Source organism: Euprymna scolopes, chromosome 46, assembly GCF_053919585.1.
Source record: "Euprymna scolopes isolate OS-2025 chromosome 46, ASM5391958v1, whole genome shotgun sequence".
NCBI lineage: Eukaryota > Metazoa > Mollusca > Cephalopoda > Sepiida > Sepiolidae > Euprymna > Euprymna scolopes.
This window is the reverse complement of record NC_136527.1, coordinates 113,606,275-113,629,052: the sequence shown is the minus strand read 5'-3', so window position 1 is coordinate 113,629,052 and position 22,778 is coordinate 113,606,275. Positions and strand designations below refer to the sequence as shown.

Here is a 22,778-nt window from a genome sequence, read left to right as displayed (position 1 = left end):
TCAGCTCGAAAAACATACAGTGTTTACCGATGTATTGGAAAATTCAAGATGGCGTCTCACACCCTCTTTAACACCGTAAGTTTGGGAAAAGGTGTTATAAATAAAAAGCTATACAAAATACTATTAAAAACCCACCGAATATATGTCAACCTATGTCACGGTAACATATATTGAGCGAGTTTTTAACAGTATTTTATCTGGTTTTTTATTTATAACACTTTTCCCCAAACTTACCGTGTTAAAGAGAGAATCAGACGCCATCTTGAATGTTCCAATACATCGGTTAACACTGTATGGTTTTCGAGCTGAATAAACATGTTACATGTAATTTAATTGTCATTTTATTTTATATATATATATATATATATATATATATATATATATATATATGTGTGTGTGTGTGTGTATGAGCATTTTCATTTGATATTACAGATGTGTTTTTATTTTTTATTTGCAGAAAAGCAACTCTATTTGAGAAAACATGTCTGATACCCTGTTCCATTTGAGTTCACAGAGCCGTTACCCGTACTGGATAAATATGCCACCCAGGGTACCTCATTATCCAAACATGGAAGATATGCTAAGGTAAATAATGCAGTTATTATTTTTTTAATGGAAAAGTAAAAATTGCTGAATAATAGAAATTAAACGAACAAAGATTATCCTAAGGACGAAGAATTGGCTACACTGGCAGAGTCACGTAGAAGGGGCACCCTTAACGGGGAGTTGGGTGGCAAGATATTTGTTCACATAACATGCCTCCTATTTTTATTCCACTCTAATAGATCAGAAGCGGTTTTAAAAATTGCATTGTTATGATGACTGAACTTATGCATTTATGACCTGAAAGTTTCACTTCTCTGTTGCAGATATTGACAGTGTGAGACTCTAAGAAAGCAACTTCTGTCATGGATGTGTGTCAACTTTTTGTGTTAAAGATAATAGGAGGCTTTACTCTTTTAATAACCCTCATATGACAAATCATACTCCAGACACTCATGCAGAGCCATCGTTCATTGCTGGCAAAAGTGCATTGAGAATGGTGTTGATCATGTAGAAAAATTAATTTCGGAACACAAAAGTTTGCTTTGACGTTTCTGAATTTTTTTAGATGAGGATTGGTTATTATTATTAATTGTGATTCATCGGACTACTGTTCTCATCTTGAGTGTCATTTTCACAACGTTTCGGTCGATGTAACCTTCGACCTTCTTCAGGTGTATCTTGTCAAACTTGGGAATGTTTCTGTCAAACTCGGAAAGTTGGACGGAATTTCAAACAGAACCCTTTATTTACTTCATGGGGGTAACGTGCTCTTGTTCCGTCAGCCATGACTGGATAGAGGTCCTAAGTAATTCGCAATTGTATTTTTCGGTCACCCACACCGAGGATTGAACCTTCAACCTTCCGGAGAAGGTCACTTTTACAATTGATTTTTCCCAAGTACTCTAATCACTATGCCACGGGTCCATGCATAAAGTAAATAAAGGGTTCCGCTCGAAATTCCGTCCAAATTCCCGAAACAGAAGCATTCCTGAGTTCAAAAAGATACATCTGAAGAAGGCCAAAGGTTATATCGACCGAAATGTTGTGAAAATCACACTCAAGATGAGAACAGTGGATCCGATGAATCCAAATAATACATATAACCAATCCTCATCTCAAAAATTCAGAAACGTCAAAGCAAACTTTTTCGGTTCCAAAATTAATTTTTCTACATAGTCAACACCATTCTCAATGCGTTTTTGTCAGCATGAATGATGGCTGTGCATGAGTGTCTGGAGCGTGCTTTGTCATACTAGGGTAATTCCAAAAGTAAAGCCTCCCATGTGTTTTTATTTAAGAAGGTCGAAGGTTACATCAACCGAAACGTTGTGAAAATCACATTCAAGATGAGAACAGTAGATAAGATGAATCCAAATAATACGAAAACGTTGCTTATTATGATGATACTCCTCCCGTCTTGGTAGTTCTTTAACTTCAATAAAAAAAAATAGGAGGCTTTACTTTAAGAATGACCCTTGTATTTAGAATCGGTACAACAATATCAAATAGTTTTCTCGCTTGTGAAATCAACTTTTTGAAAAATAATAAAATATATATATAGACTGCTTTATCGTGTTGCATCTTATTTTTAGGACCCACCCGATCGGAAGGTTTACAGTTCGGCCCGGGAAAAATTCCCATCAGGTGAGATGATTTACTGTTTTGCATGAAATAAGCCGTAATCGACATTACCTTTACCAGTGACAATATTGTTATTAGTATTTTTTTAATTTTTTTTTTTGAGAGTCATCACATATCAAGCCCCGAAGGCCACTCGAGGATAAGAGTTAATGAATGTAAGGTGGTAGTTTAGTAATGGTTAATGGAGTAAATTGGGTAGAAGTTGATTATTTATGGGGACGGCAGAACAAGAATTTGTTTACATTGGACTTGAAGGCCACCATGTTTTATTCAATCAGGAAACAGGCCAGCAGAAAATTTTCATGATAATTAAATCCTATAGGGCTTCTGGACTCGACATAATCAGATCAAGAGAAAAAAGTAAGTTGTCTTCGATGGCCGTACATCTAAACAACATGGTATTAATGCGGGTGTGCCTCAGGGGTCGATCCTTGGAGTTTTATCAGGTTGACAAGAAAGTTCCTGCAGTTTTTAACTTTTAAATGCAGATGAACATATCGGTTCAAATATAAAATTTCATTGATCGAAATAAGCACGATCAGAATCAACAGACTTTTGCCAACGCAAAACAAGTGTATTTATGCCAGTAACGTAAAAATCTTGCGTTCTGGTGGCGATGAAGTCGCTGAAGGCGTTTTTGATATCGCTTAGGTTTTTGAAGCATTTCTCATGCAGAAAATTGTCGAGATGCTTGAAAAAGTGGTAGTCGGTAGGGGAGAGATCTAGAGAGTATGGTGGATGAGGTAGAGTTTTGCAGTTGAATTCATTAAACTTCTGCAGGGTCAGTTTAGCAACGTGTGCTCGGGCATTGTCATGGAGGAGAATTGGGCCTTTTCAGTTGACTAATGCTGGGTGTTGTTGTTGAAGTTTCTGATGCATTTCATCCATTTGTTGAGAGTACTTCACCGCCATAATGATTTCACCTGCATTCAAAGAACTGTAATGGATGAGACCGGTCGTGGCAGACCACCAAACAGTCAGCAAGATCTTCTTTTGGTGCAACTCTGGCTTCAAGAAGTGTCGTGGAGCTTCATTGGCATCTAACCACTGAGGTGAGCAGCTCCGGATGTCATAAAGAAGTCACTTTTCATCACAAGTCACAACCCGGTCGAGAAACGAGTTGTTCTTGTTGTGTAAAAGCAGAGAAGCTGACACTTCCTAACTGCGTCTCTTTTGGCTGTGAGGTACCCATTTATCAAGTTTTTGTGTTTTTCCAATCTGTCTCAAGTGCTTGGAAATCGTTGTATGCGTTACGTCTAATTCAGAAGCAATTTCTCGAACAGTTGTGTGTGGATTGGCTTTGACTAAGGCTTTTAATTGATCGTTGTCAGCATCCGATGGCCGACCACTACACTCATCATCTTTAAGACTCCCGTCACTGCAATGACATTTCTTAAACCACCATTGTGCTGTGTGTTCAATAGTGGTTCCTCGGTCAAACACTTCCTTAATATTGTGAGCTGTTTCAGCAGCTTTTTGGCCTGCCTTGCATTGAAATAAGTAAATTGTGTGAATTTGCTTTTTCCCCATCTTGCATTCAACGTACTGAAAAGAAAACATAATTGTTTTTTTGTTTTTTTTATTACACTTTCACCCCAAACAAGGCACGTTGCCACTTTGATGTAGGGGGCTACTATCAGAGACATAAGCTACAGGAGTACTATGTAGGGAGTTGGGCAGCAAGATGTCGGTTCATGTTACACTTGAACTTCTGCATGTCAGTACAGTTAGGGAAGCAGGAACCCGGAAGGGGATTCCAAAGTCTAGCGGTTCTGGGGAAGAAACTACTGGAGTAGAAGGCTCTTTTACATCTAGGGATCTCTACTGTGAAGGGGTGGGATTTAGCTGTTTGTCGGGGGTATTTACGTAGAGGGGGTACCAGTGCTTGCAGTTCGTCACAGCATTCACCATTAAAATTCTTGTAGAACAGGCAGAGGGATGCAACATTTCGTCGATGGGACAGAGGCTGAAGCTTAGATGACAGTTCAGGACCTATCAGATTGGCGACTCTTTTGAACCTTGTCTAGGAGCGAGAGACTAGTAGCAGATGCACCAGCCCAAATATGACAACAATACTCCATACATGGGCGAATGGTGGCCTTATAGAGGTACAGGATACTTTTGGGCGTTGGTAGCTTTCTAGCAGGGTAGAGAGAACCTACCTTCTTCGCAGCAGTCCTGCCAATGCTCTCAATGTAATTTTTCCAACTCATATTTCCTGTAAACGTTAGGCCGAGGAGTTTAAAAGATGTACTTTCAGATAAAGAATCATTGGCCATTGCTATTGGTGGTAGAAAAGGTTTCTTGTAATTATTGAAGGAAACAAGATACTACGGCATTTATTCGGTGATTTATTTATTTTTTTTATTTTACCCCAAACAAGGAACAGTGCCACTTTGATGTAGGGTCCTACTATTGGGGACATAAGTTGCAGGGATATTATGTAGCGAGCTGTCAGATTTGTCAGGGGTATTTACGTCAAAGAGGTGCAAGGGCTTGTAGTTTAAAAGATGTACTTACAGATAAAGAGTCTTTGGCCATTGCTATGTGTGGTAGAGAAGGGTTCTTGGAGTTATTGAAGGAAACAAGTTTAGTCTTGGCAGCATTGAATGTGAGCATCCATTTTTGTCCCGATTCCACCACAGATTGAAAGTCTTCCTCTAGTGTTTCTGCCATCTATCCTCTCTTCCTTGAGGCATTCATGAATTCATTATTGCACCTAGGCTAGTCTATAATAATCAATAGATGATTAATTCTATAATAATACATCCGCATAAATTAAAATATCATATTACATGACCGGGCAATGCCGGGCTGCAAGCTAGTCACTCATTAAAGCTTCCTTCATTTTCATTTTCTGTTTCAGAACTGGGTTAACAAACTTTACGACGTTGGTCATGGCGTACCTCAAAGAGACAAGCTCCCAAAGCCGGCTGATTCTCATCAAGTCGGCTGGTTCCGTTGGCAGTTCCAGCCCGGGACTTCAGCTGTACCAGTGTGGACAAGGGCTGGCAAGGACTGGCCTGGGAATAAAAACTTCCAAACAGCTGGTAAATCCATGACAGAACTGATGCGACACAGGGCGAACTATCGTGTGCATGATCAACCTCCGAGTTTTTATTCTCGATCAAATTATATGACGTCGACATATCGTCAACCGATATTATCCGTTTCAGGTCCCTTACAAAGAGACAAATGTTATGGTCTCACCCATCAGCATAAAAGACACGGTTTCATGACGTATGAGGATTATTATTAAACTAGCTGACTCGTATCCTGGCGTTGCCAAGGAATGTAGATTAACTCAAGAAATTCTATGCCTAACCTTGCACAATTTGTCATAACATTAAAGGATTATTATTAAACTAGCTGACCCCTATCCTGGTGTTGCCCAGTAATGTAGAGTAACTCAAGAAATATCTTAACAGAAATAAAATTCGATACTTAAACAATTGCACGTAACAACTAAAATTGCTAGAAGCCATACTTATCAAACGTTACAGCCCCTTTTAACTGGATCACATTTAACACAGGGACAAATATACTAACAATATATAATAACTAACAAGAAACTAAATAAATCTATATATATAAAAACGAAAATGTGTGTATGTTTGGATGTCTGCTAAACACTTTCGACAGATGCGATGAAAATTCATACACACTAAGCCCAAACAAGAAGGGACGTAGGTATAGGTAGATGAGAATCCTATAGACCAAGGCATCTCAGATTTTATTCAATTGAAAATTTCTAAGTCCAAACAAGAGGGGACGTAGATATAGGTAGATGAGAATCCTATAGACCAAGTCATTTCAACGTGTATTCAATTGAAAATTTCTAAGTCCAAACAAGAGGGGACGTAGATATAGGTAGATGAGAATCCTATAGACCAAGGCATCTCAGATTGTATTCAATTGAAAATTTCTAAGTCAAAACAAGAGGGAACGTAGATATAGGTAAATGAGAATCCTATAAACCAAGGAACCTCAGCATGTATTCAATTGAAAATTTCTAAGTCCAAACAAGAGGGGACGTAGATATGGGTAGATAAGAATCCTACAGACCAAGGCATCCCAGCATGTATTCAATTGAAAATTTCTAAGTCCAAACAAAAGGGGACGTAGATATAGGTAGATAAGAATCCTATAGACCAAGTCATCTCAACGTGTATTCAATTGAAAATTTCTAAGTCCAAACAAGAGGGGACGTTGGTATAGGTTGATGAGAATCCTATAGACCAAGTCATCTCAACGTGTATTCAATTGAAAATTTCTAAGTCCAAACAAGAGGGGACGTTGGTATAGGTAGATGAGAATCCTGTAGACCAAGTCATCTCAACGTGTATTCAAATGAAAATTTCTAAGTCCAAACAAGAGGGGACGTTGGTATAGGTAGATAAGAATCCTGTAGACCAAGTCATCTCAACGTGTATTCAATTGAAAATTTCCAAGTGCAAACAAGAGGGGACGTTGGTATAGGTAGATAAGAATCCTGTAGACCAAGTCATCTCAACGTGTATTCAATTGAAAATTTCTAAGTCCAAACAAGAGGGGACGTTGGTATAGGTAGATAAGAATCCTAAAGACCAAGTCATCTCAACGTGTATTCAATTGAAAATTTCTAAGTCCAAACAAGAGGGGACGTTGGTATAGGTAGATGAGAATCCTAAATACCAAGTTATCTCAACGTGTATTCAATTGAAAATTTCTAAGTCCAAACAAGAGGTGACGTTGGTATACGTAGATAAGAATCCTAAATACCAAGTTATCTCAACGTGTATTCAATTGAAAATTTCTAAGTCCAAACAAGAGGGGACGTTGGTATTGGTAGATAAGAATCCTATAGACCAAGTCATCTCAACGTGTATTCAATTGAAAATTTCTAAGTCCAAACAAGAGGGGACGTTGGTATAGGTAGATGAGAATCCTATAGACCAAGGCACCTCAGCATGTATTCAATTGAAAATTTCTAAGTCCAAACAAGAGGGGACGTAGATATAGGTAGATGAGAATCTTATAGACCAAGGCACCTCAGCATGTATTCAATTGAAAATTTCTAAGTCCAAACAAGAGGGGACGTAGATATAGGTAGATGAGAATCTTATAGACCAAGGCATCCCAGCATGTATTCAATTAAAAATTTCTAAGTCCAAACAAGAGGGGACGTAGATATAGGTAGATGAGAATCCTATAGACCAAGGCACCTCAGCATGTATTCAATTGAAAATTTCTAAGTCCAAACAAGAGGGGACGTAGATATAGGTAGATGAGAATCTTATAGACCAAGGCACCTCAGCATGTATTCAATTGAAAATTTCTAAGTCCAAACAAGAGGGGACGTAGATATAGGTAGATGAGAATCTTATAGACCAAGGCATCCCAGCATGTATTCAATTAAAAATTTCTAAGTCCAAACAAGAGGGGACGTAGATATAGGTAGATGAGAATCCTATAGACCAAGGCACCTCAGCATGTATTCAATTGAAAATTTCTAAGTCCAAACAAGAGGGGACGTAGATATAGGTAGATGAGAATCTTATAGACCAAGGCACCTCAGCATGTATTCAATTGAAAATTTCTAAGTCCAAACAAGAGGGGACGTTGGTATAGGTAGATGAGAATCCTATAGACCAAGGCACCTCAGCATGTATTCAATTGAAAATTTCTAAGTCCAAACAAGAGGGGACGTAGATATAGGTAGATGAGAATCCTATAGACCAAGGCATCCCAGCATGTATTCAATTGAAAATTTCTAAGTCCAAACAAGAGGGGACGTAGATATAGGTAGATGAGAATCTTATAGACCAAGGCATCCCAGCATGTATTCAATTAAAAATTTCTAAGTCCAAACAAGAGGGGACGTAGATATAGGTAGATGAGAATCCTATAGACCAAGGCACCTCAGCATGTATTCAATTGAAAATTTCTAAGTCCAAACAAGAGGGGACGTAGATATAGGTAGATGAGAATCTTATAGACCAAGGCACCTCAGCATGTATTCAATTGAAAATTTCTAAGTCCAAACAAGAGGGGACGTAGATATAGGTAGATGAGAATCTTATAGACCAAGGCATCCCAGCATGTATTCAATTAAAAATTTCTAAGTCCAAACAAGAGGGGACGTAGATATAGGTAGATGAGAATCCTATAGACCAAGGCACCTCAGCATGTATTCAATTGAAAATTTCTAAGTCCAAACAAGAGGGGACGTAGATATAGGTAGATGAGAATCTTATAGACCAAGGCACCTCAGCATGTATTCAATTGAAAATTTCTAAGTCCAAACAAGAGGGGACGTAGATATAGGTAGATGAGAATCCTATAGACCAAGGAACCTCAGCATGTATTCAATTGAAAATTTCTAAGTCCAAACAAGAGGGGACGTAGATATAGGTAGATGAGAATCTTATAGACCAAGGCATCCCAGCATGTATTCAATTGAAAATTTCTAAGTCCAAACAAGAGGGGACGTAGATATAGGTAGATGAGAATCTTATAGACCAAAGCACCTCAGCATGTATTCAATTGAAAATTTCTAAGTCCAAACAAGAGGGGACGTAGATATGGGTAGATGAGCATCCTATAGACCAAGGCAAGTCAACGTGTATTCAATTGAAAATTTGTAAGTCCAACCGAGGGGATGTAGATATAGGTAGATGAGAATCCTATAGACCAAGGCAAGTCAACGTGTATTCAATTGAAAATTTCTAAGTCCAAACAAGAGGGGACGTTGGTATAGGTAGATAAGAATCCTGTAGACCAAGTCATCTCAACGTGTATTCAATTGAAAATTTCCAAGTCCAAACAAGAGGAGACGTTGGTATAGGTAGATAAGAATCCTATAGACCAACTCATCTCAACGTGTATCTAATTGAAAATTTCTAAGTCCAAACAAGAGGGGACGTTGGTATAGGTAGATGAGAATCCTATAGACCAAGGCACCTCAGCATGTATTCAATTGAAAATTTCTAAGTCCAAACAAGAGGGGACGTAGATATAGGTAGATGAGAATCTTATAGACCAAGGCACCTCAGCATGTATTCAATTGAAAATTTCTAAGTCCAAACAAGAGGGGACGTAGATATAGGTAGATGAGAATCTTATAGACCAAGGCATCCCAGCATGTATTCAATTAAAAATTTCTAAGTCCAAACAAGAGGGGACGTAGATATAGGTAGATGAGAATCCTATAGACCAAGGCACCTCAGCATGTATTCAATTGAAAATTTCTAAGTCCAAACAAGAGGGGACGTAGATATAGGTAGATGAGAATCTTATAGACCAAGGCACCTCAGCATGTATTCAATTGAAAATTTCTAAGTCCAAACAAGAGGGGACGTAGATATAGGTAGATGAGAATCTTATAGACCAAGGCATCCCAGCATGTATTCAATTAAAAATTTCTAAGTCCAAACAAGAGGGGACGTAGATATAGGTAGATGAGAATCCTATAGACCAAGGCACCTCAGCATGTATTCAATTGAAAATTTCTAAGTCCAAACAAGAGGGGACGTAGATATAGGTAGATGAGAATCTTATAGACCAAGGCATCCCAGCATGTATTCAATTGAAAATTTCTAAGTCCAAACAAGAGGGGACGTAGATATAGGTAGATGAGAATCTTATAGACCAAGGCATCCCAGCATGTATTCAATTAAAAATTTCTAAGTCCAAACAAGAGGGGACGTAGATATAGGTAGATGAGAATCGTATAGACCAAGGCACCTCAGCATGTATTCAATTGAAAATTTCTAAGTCCAAACAAGAGGGGACGTAGATATAGGTAGATGAGAATCTTATAGACCAAGGCACCTCAGCATGTATTCAATTGAAAATTTCTAAGTCCAAACAAGAGGGGACGTAGATATAGGTAGATGAGAATCTTATAGACCAAGGCATCCCAGCATGTATTCAATTAAAAATTTCTAAGTCCAAACAAGAGGGGACGTAGATATAGGTAGATGAGAATCCTATAGACCAAGGCATCCCAGCATGTATTCAATTGAAAATTTCTAAGTCCAAACAAGAGGGGACGTAGATATAGGTAGATGAGAATCTTATAGACCAAGGCAAGTCAACGTGTATTCAATTGAAAATTTCTAAGTCCAACCGAGGGGATGTAGATATAGGTAGATGAGAATCCTATAGACCAAGGCAAGTCAACGTGTATTCAATTGAAAATTTCTAAGTCCAAACAAGAGGGGACGTAGATATAGGTAGATGAGAATCTTATAGACCAAGGCACCTCAGCATGTATTCAATTGAAAATTTCTAAGTCCAAACAAGAGGGGACGTAGATATAGGTAGATGAGAATCTTATAGACCAAGGCATCCCAGCATGTATTCAATTAAAAATTTCTAAGTCCAAACAAGAGGGGACGTAGATATAGGTAGATGAGAATCCTATAGACCAAGGCATCCCAGCATGTATTCAATTGAAAATTTCTAAGTCCAAACAAGAGGGGACGTAGATATAGGTAGATGAGAATCTTATAGACCAAGGCAAGTCAACGTGTATTCAATTGAAAATTTCTAAGTCCAACCGAGGGGATGTAGATATAGGTAGATGAGAATCCTATAGACCAAGGCAAGTCAACGTGTATTCAATTGAAAATTTCTAAGTCCAAACAAGAGGGGACGTTGGTATAGGTAGATAAGAATCCTGTAGACCAAGTCATCTCAACGTGTATTCAATTGAAAATTTCCAAGTCCAAACAAGAGGAGACGTTGGTATAGGTAGATAAGAATCCTATAGACCAACTCATCTCAACGTGTATCTAATTGAAAATTTCTAAGTCCAAACAAGAGGGGACGTTGGTATAGGTAGATGAGAATCCTATAGACCAAGTCATCTCAACGTTTATTCAATTGAAAATTTCTAAGTCCAAACAAGAGGGGATTTAGGTATACGTAAATGAGAATCCTATAGACAAAGTCATCTCAACGTGTATTCAATTGAAAATTTCCAAGTCCAAACAAGAGGGGACGTTGGTATAGGTAGATAAGAATCCTAAAGACCAAGTCATTTCAACGTGTATTCAATTGAAAATTTCTATGTCCAAACAAGAGGGGACGTTGGTATAGGTAAATGAGAATCCTATACACCAAGTCATCTCAACGTGTATTCAATTGAAAATTTCCAAGTCCAAACAAGAGGGGACGTTGGTATAGGTAGATAAGAATCCTATAGACCAAGTCAAGTCAACGTGTATTCAATTGAAAATTTCTAAGTCCAAACAAGAGGGGACGTTGGTATAGGTAGATAAGAATCCTATAGACCAAGTCATCTCAACGTGTATTCAATTGCAAATTTCTAAGTCCAAACAAGAGGGGACGTTGGTATAGGTAGATAAGAATCCTATAGACCAAGTCATCTCAACGTGTATTCAATTGAAAATTTCTAAGTCCAAACAAGAGGGGACGTTGGTATAGGTAGATGAGAATCCTATAGACCAAGTCATCTCAACGTGTATTCAATTAAAAATTTCTAAGTCCAAACAAGAGGGGACGCTGGTATAGGTAAATGAGAATCCTATAGACCAAGTCATCTCAACGTGTATTCAATTGAAAATTTCTAAGTCCAAACAAGAGGGGACGTGGATATAGGTAGATGACAATCCTATAGACCAAGGCAAGTCAACGTGTATTCAATTGAAAATTTCTAAGTCCAAACGATAGGGGACGTAGATATAGGTAGATGAGAATCCTATAGACCAAGGCATCCCAGCATGTATTCAATTGAAAATTTCTAAGTCCAAACAAGAGGGAACGTAGATATAGGTAGATGACAATCCTCATGACCAAGGCACCTCAGCATGTATTCAATTGAAAATTTCTAAGTCCAAACAAGAGGGGACGAAGGTATAGGTGGATGAGAATCCTATAGACCAAGGCATCCCAGCATGTATTTAATTGAAAATTTCTAAGTCCAAACAAGAGGGGACGTAGATATAGGTAGATGAGAATCCTATGGACCAAGGCAAGTCAACGTGTATTCAATTGATAATTTCTAAGTCCAAACAAGAGGGGACGTAGGTATAGGTGGATGAGAATCCTATAGACCAAGGCATCCCAGCATGTATTCAATTGAAAATTTCTAAGTCCAAACAAGAGGGGACGTTGGTATACGTAGATAAGCATCCTAAAGACCAAGTCATTTCAACGTGTATTCAATTGAAAATTTCTAAGTCCAAACAAGAGGGGATGTAGGTATAGGTAGATAAGAATCCTATAGACCAAGTCATCTCAACGTGTATTCAATTGAAAATTTCTAAGTCCAAACAAGAGGGGACGTTGGTATAGGTAGATAAGAATCCTAAAGACCAAGTCATCTCAACGTGTATTCAATTGAAAATTTCTAAGTCCAAACAAGAGGGGACGTTGGTATAGGTAGATAAGAATCCTATAGACCAAGTCATCTCAACGTGTATTCAATTGAGAATTTCTAAGTCCAAACAAGAGGGGACGTTGGTATAGGTAGATGAGAATCCTATAGACCAAAGCAAGTCAACGTGTATTCAATTGAAAATTTCTAAGTCCAAACAAGAGGGGACGTTGGTATAGGTAGATGAGAATCCTATAGACCAAGTCATCTCAACGTGTATTCAATTGAAAATTTCTAAGTCCAAACAAGAGGGGACGTTGGTATAGGTAGATAAGAATCCTAAAGACCAAGTCATCTCAACGTGTATTTAATTGAAAATTTCTAAGTCCAAACAAGAGGGGATGTGGATCTAGGTCGATGAGAATCCTATAGACCAATGCAAGTCAACGTGTATTCAATTGAAAATTTCTAAGTCCAAACAAGAGGGGACGTTGGTATAGGTAAATGAGAATCCTGTAGACCAACTCATCTCAACGTGTATTCAATTGAAAATTTCTAAGTCCAAACAAGAGGGGACGTTGGTATAGGTAGATAAGAATCCTATAGACCAACTCATCTCAACGTGTATTCAATTGAAAATTTCTAAGTCCAAACAAGAGGGGACGTTGGTATAGGTAGATAAGAATCCTATAGACCAACTCATCTCAACGTGTATTCAATTGAAAATTTCTAAGTCCAAACAAGAGGGGACGTTGGTATAGGTAGATAAGAATCCTAAAGACCAAGTCATCTCAACGTGTATTCAATTGAAAATTTCTAAGTCCAAGCAAGAGGGGACGTTGGTATAGGTAGATAAGAATCCTATAGACCAAGTCATCTCAACGTGTATTCAATTGAAAATTTCTAAGTCCAAACAAGAGGGGACGTTGGTATAGGTAGATAAGAATCCTGTAGACCAAGACATCTCAACGTGTATTCAATTGAAAATTTCTAAGTCCAAACAAGAGGGGACGTTGGTATAGGTAGATGAGAATCCTATAGACCAAGTCATCTCAACGTGTATTCAATTGAAAATTTCTAAGTCCAAGCAAGAGGGGACGTTGGTATAGGTAGATAAGAATCCTGTAGACCAAGACATCTCAACGTGTATTCAATTGAAAATTTCTAAGTCCAAACAAGAGGGGACGTTGGTATAGGTAGATGAGAATCCTATAGACCAAGTCATCTCAACGTGTATTCAATTGAAAATTTCTAAGTCCAAACAAGAGGGGACGTTGGTATAGGTGGATGAGAATCCTATAGACCAAGTCATTTCAACGTGTTTTCAATTGAAAATTTCTAAGTCCAAACAAGAGGGGACGTTGGTATAGGTAGATAAGAATCCTATAGACCAAGTCAAGTCAACGTGTATTCAATTGAAAATTTCTAAGTCCAAACAAGAGGGGACGTTGGTATAGGTAGATGAGAATCCTAATGACCAAGTCATCTCAACGTGTATTCAATTGAAAATTTCTAAGTCCAAACAAGAGGGGACGTTGGGAAAGGTAGATGAGAATCCTAAAGACCAAGTCATCTCAACGTGTATTCAATTGAAAATTTCTAAGTCCAAACAAGAGGGGACGTTGGTATAGGTAAATGAGAATCTTATAGACCAAGTCATCTCAACGTGTATTCAATTGAAAATTTCTAAGTCCAAACAAGAGGGGACGTTGGTATAGGTAGATAAGAATCCTATAGACCAAGTCATCTCAACGTGTATTCAATTGAAAATTTCTAAGTCCAAACAAGAGGGGACGCAGGTATAGGTACATGAGAATCCTATAAACCAAGGCATCCCAGCCTGTATTCAATTGAAAATTTCTACGTCCAGACAGGGGGGACGTTGGTATAGGTAGAAGAGGAGCTACTAGACCAACACCTGTCCACGAGTATTCAATTGAAATTTCTAAGTTCAAAACAGTGTAAGTTAGTGTCTGGAAGTGCCCGATCGACGCCTACTGCCATGTTGGGTGCATGTAGGCGTAGCAAAAGGCCTTCTAATCTGCTAGGCACATCGGGACTTAGTGTTTTTTCTGTCCTTTCTCTGCACCGTGTAGGTTGGCGTCTGGATGTGCCTCATCGACGCCTACTGTTACCTGGGATAGCAAGACGGGGAATAGGGATAAAGAATAAGAAAAGGGATATAGACAGATCTAGATAAATACAGAGGTATAAAGAGAGACAGGCAAGGGAGATACATTTCATGATTCAACTTATATGCTAATAAGAAATAGTTGGTATATCAGGAACACAAGCATTGTTTTTACTGGTTAATTTACATCAGAATACACTTGTAGATTTTATGTAGCTTTTTTCTATAGGGAACATGCAAATAGCACACATAACATCTAGCCATATAAATATATACATAAAACAATTATAGTTATGAGATATATCTGAACTAATCCAAAAAGACAATAATGATGAATATCATCACTTACCTTGGAAAATTATCCAGGCTGTATGCCTACTCACATTCCATCAAACACCAGGAAATCATGAGCCATTGCTTGGTTGATTTTTTTTTTTTTTTTTTTCATACACATTTGTAATTGTGTTTTGCTTTATCAAGTATTTTTGTAGTTAATCTGTGGTGTTGGGAGAGGTGTTAACATGAATCAATTTTGGTTAACATTTTTTATTATGTATATTTTTTTCAGTTTACAGAGTCATTGCAGTACCAAGTCTGACACTGTAATTGCTTGAAAAGTATTGCATTGGGAAGGATTCTTTTTTCTTTCTTTTTTTTTTTTTTTGAGGTGTGCAGGAATTTCAGTAGGGGAAGTTTCTACTGATTTCAGATTCCAAGACAGCAAAGTTGTATTTTATTGTTTGTGCATTCTTTTATCAAGTTTTTACAGATGTTTTTGTGTTATGAAAGTGAAAATGAATGAGTTGCAAAGACATTTACATTTTTGCATTCTTTTTTTAATTCTTCACCTTGTGTGATTTAATGTCCCAAGAGTGAACCAAGACGGATGAGTCTTATTCAGCAGAGTGGAAAAAAACAGGTTACCTTTGGTTGTCCTCAATGGATTTGTCCATAGTATAATGTGTCCAAGTTATTGCCCTAATAAAGTGAGAACCATACCCCAAAACTAATGCAGAACTCTACTTACGTATTGCACAGCTACAAGAGTTAACTTGTCTAGGATAAGTGCCATATAAGTTTGCACAAGTCACTATATAGCTCTATTTATTAACTCATATGAACTTAAATTGCTGAACATGTCTCAAAAATTTTCTACAGAGCTCTACTTAGAAATGAGCACTCTCAAAGACAATTTATCTAACATAATTTTGAAATATGTTTTATAAAGTTACCATAGAGCTCTCAAATATATTAGGCACTCAAATAAGAAACTTGTTTTAAATACTTGTCATATATATATATATATATATATATATATATATATATATATATATATATATATATACGTATATATATATATTAAACACTTACAGTATATCTATACTTACATATTGACATTTAGGTTTTCAAAACATACTGCAGAGCTCTTCATGTTTTCTGAATTTTATTCTTTCGTCTACTAATGTATTGAGCACTCTTAAGTATATTCGTGTAGCTGAATTGCCATACGTTTTTTTAAAGTCTATATTTAGCTCTACTAATGTATTGAACTCTGTCAAAATAAATTTATGCAGTTGAAATGCCATATCTGTTTCTCAAATGTTTTATTTAGCTCTACTAATATATTGAGCACTCTGGAAGTAGATTTGTCTAAAATAATTGCCAAAATGTTTCCAACTCTTACTCCAAAGCTCTATAAATGCATTGAGCACTCTTAAAGTAAAATCGTCTTGTATAATTAAACAAAGCAATTTTTAAATTTACTACACAGCTATATAAAACTATGGAGCACATGCAAGAATCATTGGTAAATATATAAATCACATAATTATTAGAAGTTATTTTTTTAATTGAAATACATATATATATATATATATATATAATCTATATATATATATATTCAAGGGAGACAATTTGTATATAGATCACATAATTATTAGAAGTTTTTTTTTATTGAAATAAATAAATAAATATATATATATATATATGCATACATACATATATATATATTCAAGGGAGACAATTTGATATAGATCATATAATAATTAGAAGTTATTTTTATTAATTGAAGTAAATATATATATATATATATGTATATATATTTATTTCAATTCAATCAATGAGACATAGAGCAATAAAGTCATGTTATTTAGATTTTTACTTAATAATAACACTTTAAAATAGTGCTCAAAACTAGACAGAGCTGATATTATAAAACGTTTATTTTATTACAGGATAAGTAAACATTAAGATTTAACCAGAGTTATATAAGAGTGCTCAATAAGACATAGAGCAATAAAGACATTTTATTTAGATTTTTATTTAATAATTACACTTTAAATAGTGCTAAAAAAAGGGAGACAATTTGTATATAGATCATATAATTATCAGAAGTTATTTTTTTATTGAAATAAGTAAATATATGTATATATATATATATATATATATATATATATATATATATATTACAGGGGGACAATTTGTAATTTTTATTAGACCATATTTTTTTTATTGAAATAAATATATATATATATATATATATATATATATTCAAGGGAGACAATTTTAATATAGATCACATAATTATTAGAAGTTATTTTTTTTAATAAATATATATATATATATATATAAATATATATATTTTATATATATATAATCTATATATGTTCAAGGGAGACAATTGTTATATAGATGACATAATTATTAGAAGTTATTCTTTTTATTGAAATATATATATATGTATATATATATATATATATATATATATATATATTGACATTTTAGATTTTTCATTGAGAATCATAACATTTAGAATAAAATTATTAAAATTTATATTACATTATGTCATATTCACACAAGAATACCAAAAAAATTGTGGTTATCTAAATTGACGTATACATTTTTTTAACTTATTACCTTGCTCTACTGATGTATTGAGCACTCTACATATAAGTCCTGTCATTTGAATTTCTGTGTATATATTTTAAATATTTACAGCTAGCTCTAAGTCTTACCATCAAATTTTCATACATATTTCCAAAAATTTAACAACTATCTCTACTAATTCATTAATCATTGTATATATTTATCTTTCTGTCTCTCATTATATATCTATCTATCTATAGAATTGAATATGTCTGTCTGTGTGTACATTTCTGTCAATTTTAGTCTACATATTCCAAATTTTGATAAAAAGGGTACTGAGATTTTGGAAAATCTATGTGATTGGTACTTGGACAGAAATTTGGCGATTGAGGGGTCAAACTTCAATGATTTGGCCTTTGAGAATCCTACAAATTTCCTCCGACAATTATGGGTCTAAACACTTGAAATTTTACATATAGTTTCCTTGGACATGGATCTAACTTAATATCTCATTTGGAGCCCAAAACAATAAATTTTAAGGGTTCATAATAGGGGTCAAGTTTTAAAAAATTAACCGTTTCTCTGCTTTCTTTTTTGTTGGGGAGGGGGGCAGCATACACCGCTAAACACCGGGGCTACGCCAGTAACCCATGCTAGTATAATATATATATATATATATATATATATATAAATGTATTTATTTCAATTTAAAAAAATAATTCTAATAATTATCTGATCTATATACAAATTGTCTCCCTTGATAATATATATATATATATATTTATTCATTTCAATTAAAAAAAATAACTTCTAATAATTATGTGATCTTTATACAAATTGTCTCCCTTGAATATATATATATATATATATTCAAGGAAGACTATGTGAATATAGATAACAATTATTAGAAGTTATTTTTTTAATTGAAATAAATAAATATATATATATATATATATATATATATATATATATATTTGAATTAAAAAATAACTTCAAATAATTATATGATATATATATACAAATTGTCTCCCTTGAATATATATATATATTTCAATTAAAAAAATAACTTCTAATTATTATAGTTTTTCCATCAATTGTTTGACTTGGGTAATTTTTTTTAATGTATATTTGAAAAAAATCTATGCGCTAGTTGAGATAAGAAATAAAAAAAATTCTTACCTGTTACTTCCCAGGTGTTATCTCCACTTTTTCTCTTTTGTGCTTCTTGCTGAAACTCATGGCAATTTCATGTTTGTTTGTGTTCTTTGTTACATATATATAATTTTTACTGTGATGATTTTTTTCCTTTTAATTATTTAAAAACTTCTTTTTTTTAATAATTTAAAAACTTTTTTTTTTTTAATGATATATTTAACTTTCTGGTTATGATCAAACACCCATGTACTACTTTTTTTTGTAGTTGCATAAGTTAGCTGATGAGAAGGAATACAAGCAGAACTGCATTCATTTAAATAAAGCTAATAGTTTAGAATTTGATTGTACCCAGATGTGCATGTACACAAAGAAAGAAACACTTACTTGAGGACTTCTGTAACTACAGGAAACATGTGGCAGCTAGGATAGCTGATGCTGCTGGATTCAGTTGTTTTTTCCAATCCACATAATTCTCACAATAGCTGATAGTAGAATTCCATCATGATCAAGAGGAGTACCTGAAATTACAAAGATATACACGCAGAAGGAAAGAAAAAGAATACTTACTCTACTTCTATGACAATGATTGCTGCCAACACTTCGAGATGCTAATGTTGGAAGAAACAGATAGACATACATCATACACAGTTTGATTGTACCCAGATGTGCTTGAACGCAAAGAAAGAAATACTTGATTCAAACTGCACAAGACATGTGGCAGACAGGAACGGTGATGCTGCTAGGTTTCGTTGCTTGTTCCAATCTATAAAAAAGAGGTGATATTTATAGTGTTGATAATCTACTGCTGTGTGAAAGCTGGAACAATGGAAACAGTTAAATTAAATTTTCAAATCACAAAGACTGAAATCGAAATAGAAAGAAGAAAGGGTGATACTATACTCATCTTCCTGTCGGAGCAGACTACTTGCTAGTGACTGTTCGTTCGCCATTAAACTGGAAAGTAAAAGAAAAAAAAAAAACGAAAAAAAAAAACAGGTTCCGCTGGGGAAAGCTCTTGTCTGGGCAGCGAGGTGATGAACTCCCGAAAGGAGGGGCACTATATAAAAACAAGCTTTGCTGCGAACATCTCCTAAAAAGCGGTTTCTACTCAGAATAACAGGCGGAGCAGAAAACAGAGGTGTTCTCTCTACCCAACAGGATTCGTAAAGATACCACTAGTTTGTGTTCATAAGACGGCGATGATCGCTCACAAAACTGGCATTCCTACTATCATATCGGAGGACCGTCATATATAATTGCACTACCATTTCGTATTGGAGGACGGTCATATATAATTGCACTACCATACCGTTTCGGAGTTCGTAGACAGTAGGAATAATAAAAGCGGCTTGTGAGCACACAATCTAGTCGAACTCTAGTCGTCCTTAGTCGAGTCGAGGCAAACATGCATTACATAGTAACACGAGCACGTGTCGCCTGCTTAGAGGGTAGCCCCCTTCGGGAGATTCGAAAGCGCACCTCACAGCGGAAGAGCTTCGGAACCAATCGGACCGTACCCAGACTTGCAGCTATTTGTTAACTTGGAAGTGGAGTCAACACCCCGACACTGAGAAAAGAGCTTTCCAAAAGCTCAAAACCAGGTGCATGCAAAATCGGGGAAACTGGGAGCAGGCTCGGGAGAACACAGGGCCTTGCAGGGAGGCCCATTTTTCTCTTTCGTTCGGTTTACATCTTTCGGGTATTGTTCTCCTTTCAGCCTGCCCCCTTCACGCCTTTTTGCTCGCCACATGCAAGCGTATAAAAAGACGACCAGATGACGGACGCAACAAACTAATGCCGACATTTTCTGGATTTTTTTTTTTTTTGCCAGAGCCCATTTAGCCGTGTAGCTGTTAAACTACAACGTTACACCCCCCTACCACGGTGAGGATAGGGTTGGACTTTAGGGGGGAAAATACACATCCAGTATTTTATCCAAAAAAAGAACGGTTTATAAACTGCACAATTGTCACGGTTATTCTACAGTTTATGGACCGCCCTTAAATAATATTATATATATACTTTCATCTAACAAATTAAATTAAAAGACGTTAATTTAGATTTAAATTAAAAATATTTTATCCAACAACAGTACGGTTTATAAACTGCACAATTGTCACGGTAATTATACAGTTTATCGACCGCCCTTAAATAATATTATATATATACTTTCATCTAACAGATTAAATTAAAAGACGTTAATTTAGATTTAAATTAAAAATATTTTATCCAACAACAGCACGGTTTATAAACTGCACAATTGTCACGGTAATTCTACAGTTTATCGACCGCCCTTAAATAATATTATATATATACTTTCATCTAACAAATTAAATTAAAAGACGTTAATTTAGATTTAAATTAAAAATATTTTATCCAACAACAGCACGGTTTATAAACTGCACAATTGTCACGGTAATTCTAAAGTTTATCGACCGGCCTTAAATAATATTATATATATACTTTCATCTAACAAATTAAATTAAAAGACGTTAATTTAGATTTAAATTAAAAATATTTTATCCAACAACAGCACGGTTTATAAACTGCACAATTCTCACGGTAATTCTAAAGTTTATCGACCGGCCTTAAATAATATTATATATATACTTTCATCTAACAGATTAAATTAAAAGACGTTAATTTAGATTTAAATTAAAAATATTTTATCCAACAACAGCACGGTTTATAAACTGCACAATTCTCACGGTAATTATAAAGTTTATCGACCGGCCTTAAATAATATTATATATATACTTTCATCTAACAAATTAAATTAAAAGACGTTAATTTAGATTTATATTAAAAATATTTTATCCAACAACAGCACGGTTTATAAACTGCACAATTGTCACGGTAATTCTAAAGTTTATCGACCGGCCTTAAATAATATTATATATATACTTTCATCTAACAGATTAAATTAAAAGACGTTAATTTAGATTTATATTAAAAATATTTTATCCAACAACAGCACGGTTTATAAACTGCACAATTGTCACGGTAATTCTAAAGTTTATCGACCGGCCTTAAATAATATTATATATATACTTTCATCTAACAAATTAAATTAAAAGACGTTAATTTAGATTTAAATTAAAAATATTTTATCCAAGAACAGCACGGTCTATAAACTGCACAATTGTCACGGTAATATTTATTGGCTGGGTTTCTAACAGTATTTTGTATAATAAAATATAAAATTAAATATAAAAAGACGTTAAACGTGAAAATCGTGTAAACTACACAAGTGTCGAAATTTGAAAAGAAATTCGACTAGTTTATGAACTGTGCGCTTAGTAACAACGTTCATTTGAACACTCGTGCAGTTTACACACCTTAAATAAATGCGTCGTCTACTTGTCTACTTTGAAATGAGGAAAATATAAATACCTTAAATTTGTTTGACATCAGAGAAATAGGCAAAAATAAAGCAGCGGCAGGGCGGCGGTTATCTTTTCAGACGACGGGGGTGGTAAGTGGCGGCCAGTCGTGCTACTTCGGTGATATGTATCAGGCTTTTAACTGGAGAGCGACGACTACATTTATCAAGCTCGCAGCGCGGCGTTTTCGTCTCCTGTGTTCTTCTTCTTCTTCTTCTTCTTTTTTTTTGTAGGTCGGGTGGAAGAATGTCCGTGCGTTCACTGACACAGCTGGGCGAATCTCTTTTCTTCTGTTCGTCTTCTTTCTGGTCCCCTCCTTTTATAATCGTAAACCGGCTCCCAGCGGCTGTCATATTTTAGGCCTTTATTTTCGGCGGGGAGCTCTGCCATTGGTTCATAATTCTTTTTATGGTTTCTTATTTTTCTTTTTCCAAACGGAAGCGATGCGTGGAGCCATGTGCAAACGAAGATTTTTTTTATTTTGTCTCTATGCTGGAGACGTTAGCATCCGGTTGGCATGTTCCCACAAGTTTGAAGAGTGAATGTAGACGTGTGTGCGTCTGTGTATGTGTGTGTTAATGCAAGTGTGTGTGTATGTGGGTGTGTGCGTCGTTGGTGGACGAGAGCGTAGACACATTCTCTGTCTCTTTCGGTCTCTCCCCCCTTTTCCCTCTCTGTCTGTCTATATAAAAGGACACGGAGAAGCGCGCGTGCGCGAGAGCGAGCGAGCGAG

General features: G+C 35.6%; 1 protein-coding gene across 1 annotated transcript; it reads left to right on the top strand.

The window, feature by feature from the left end:
* The first annotated feature begins 445 nt into the window (after positions 1-445).
* Positions 446-5,626, top strand: LOC145270381 (uncharacterized). The gene is made up of 3 exons (XM_080126032.1): positions 446-585; positions 2,139-2,190; positions 5,054-5,626. The coding sequence occupies exons 1-3, from the start codon at positions 482-484 to the stop codon at positions 5,444-5,446; spliced, it is 549 nt and encodes a 182-aa protein (XP_079982158.1). The 5' UTR covers positions 446-481; the 3' UTR covers positions 5,447-5,626.
* Positions 5,627-22,778: the final 17,152 nt, after the last annotated feature.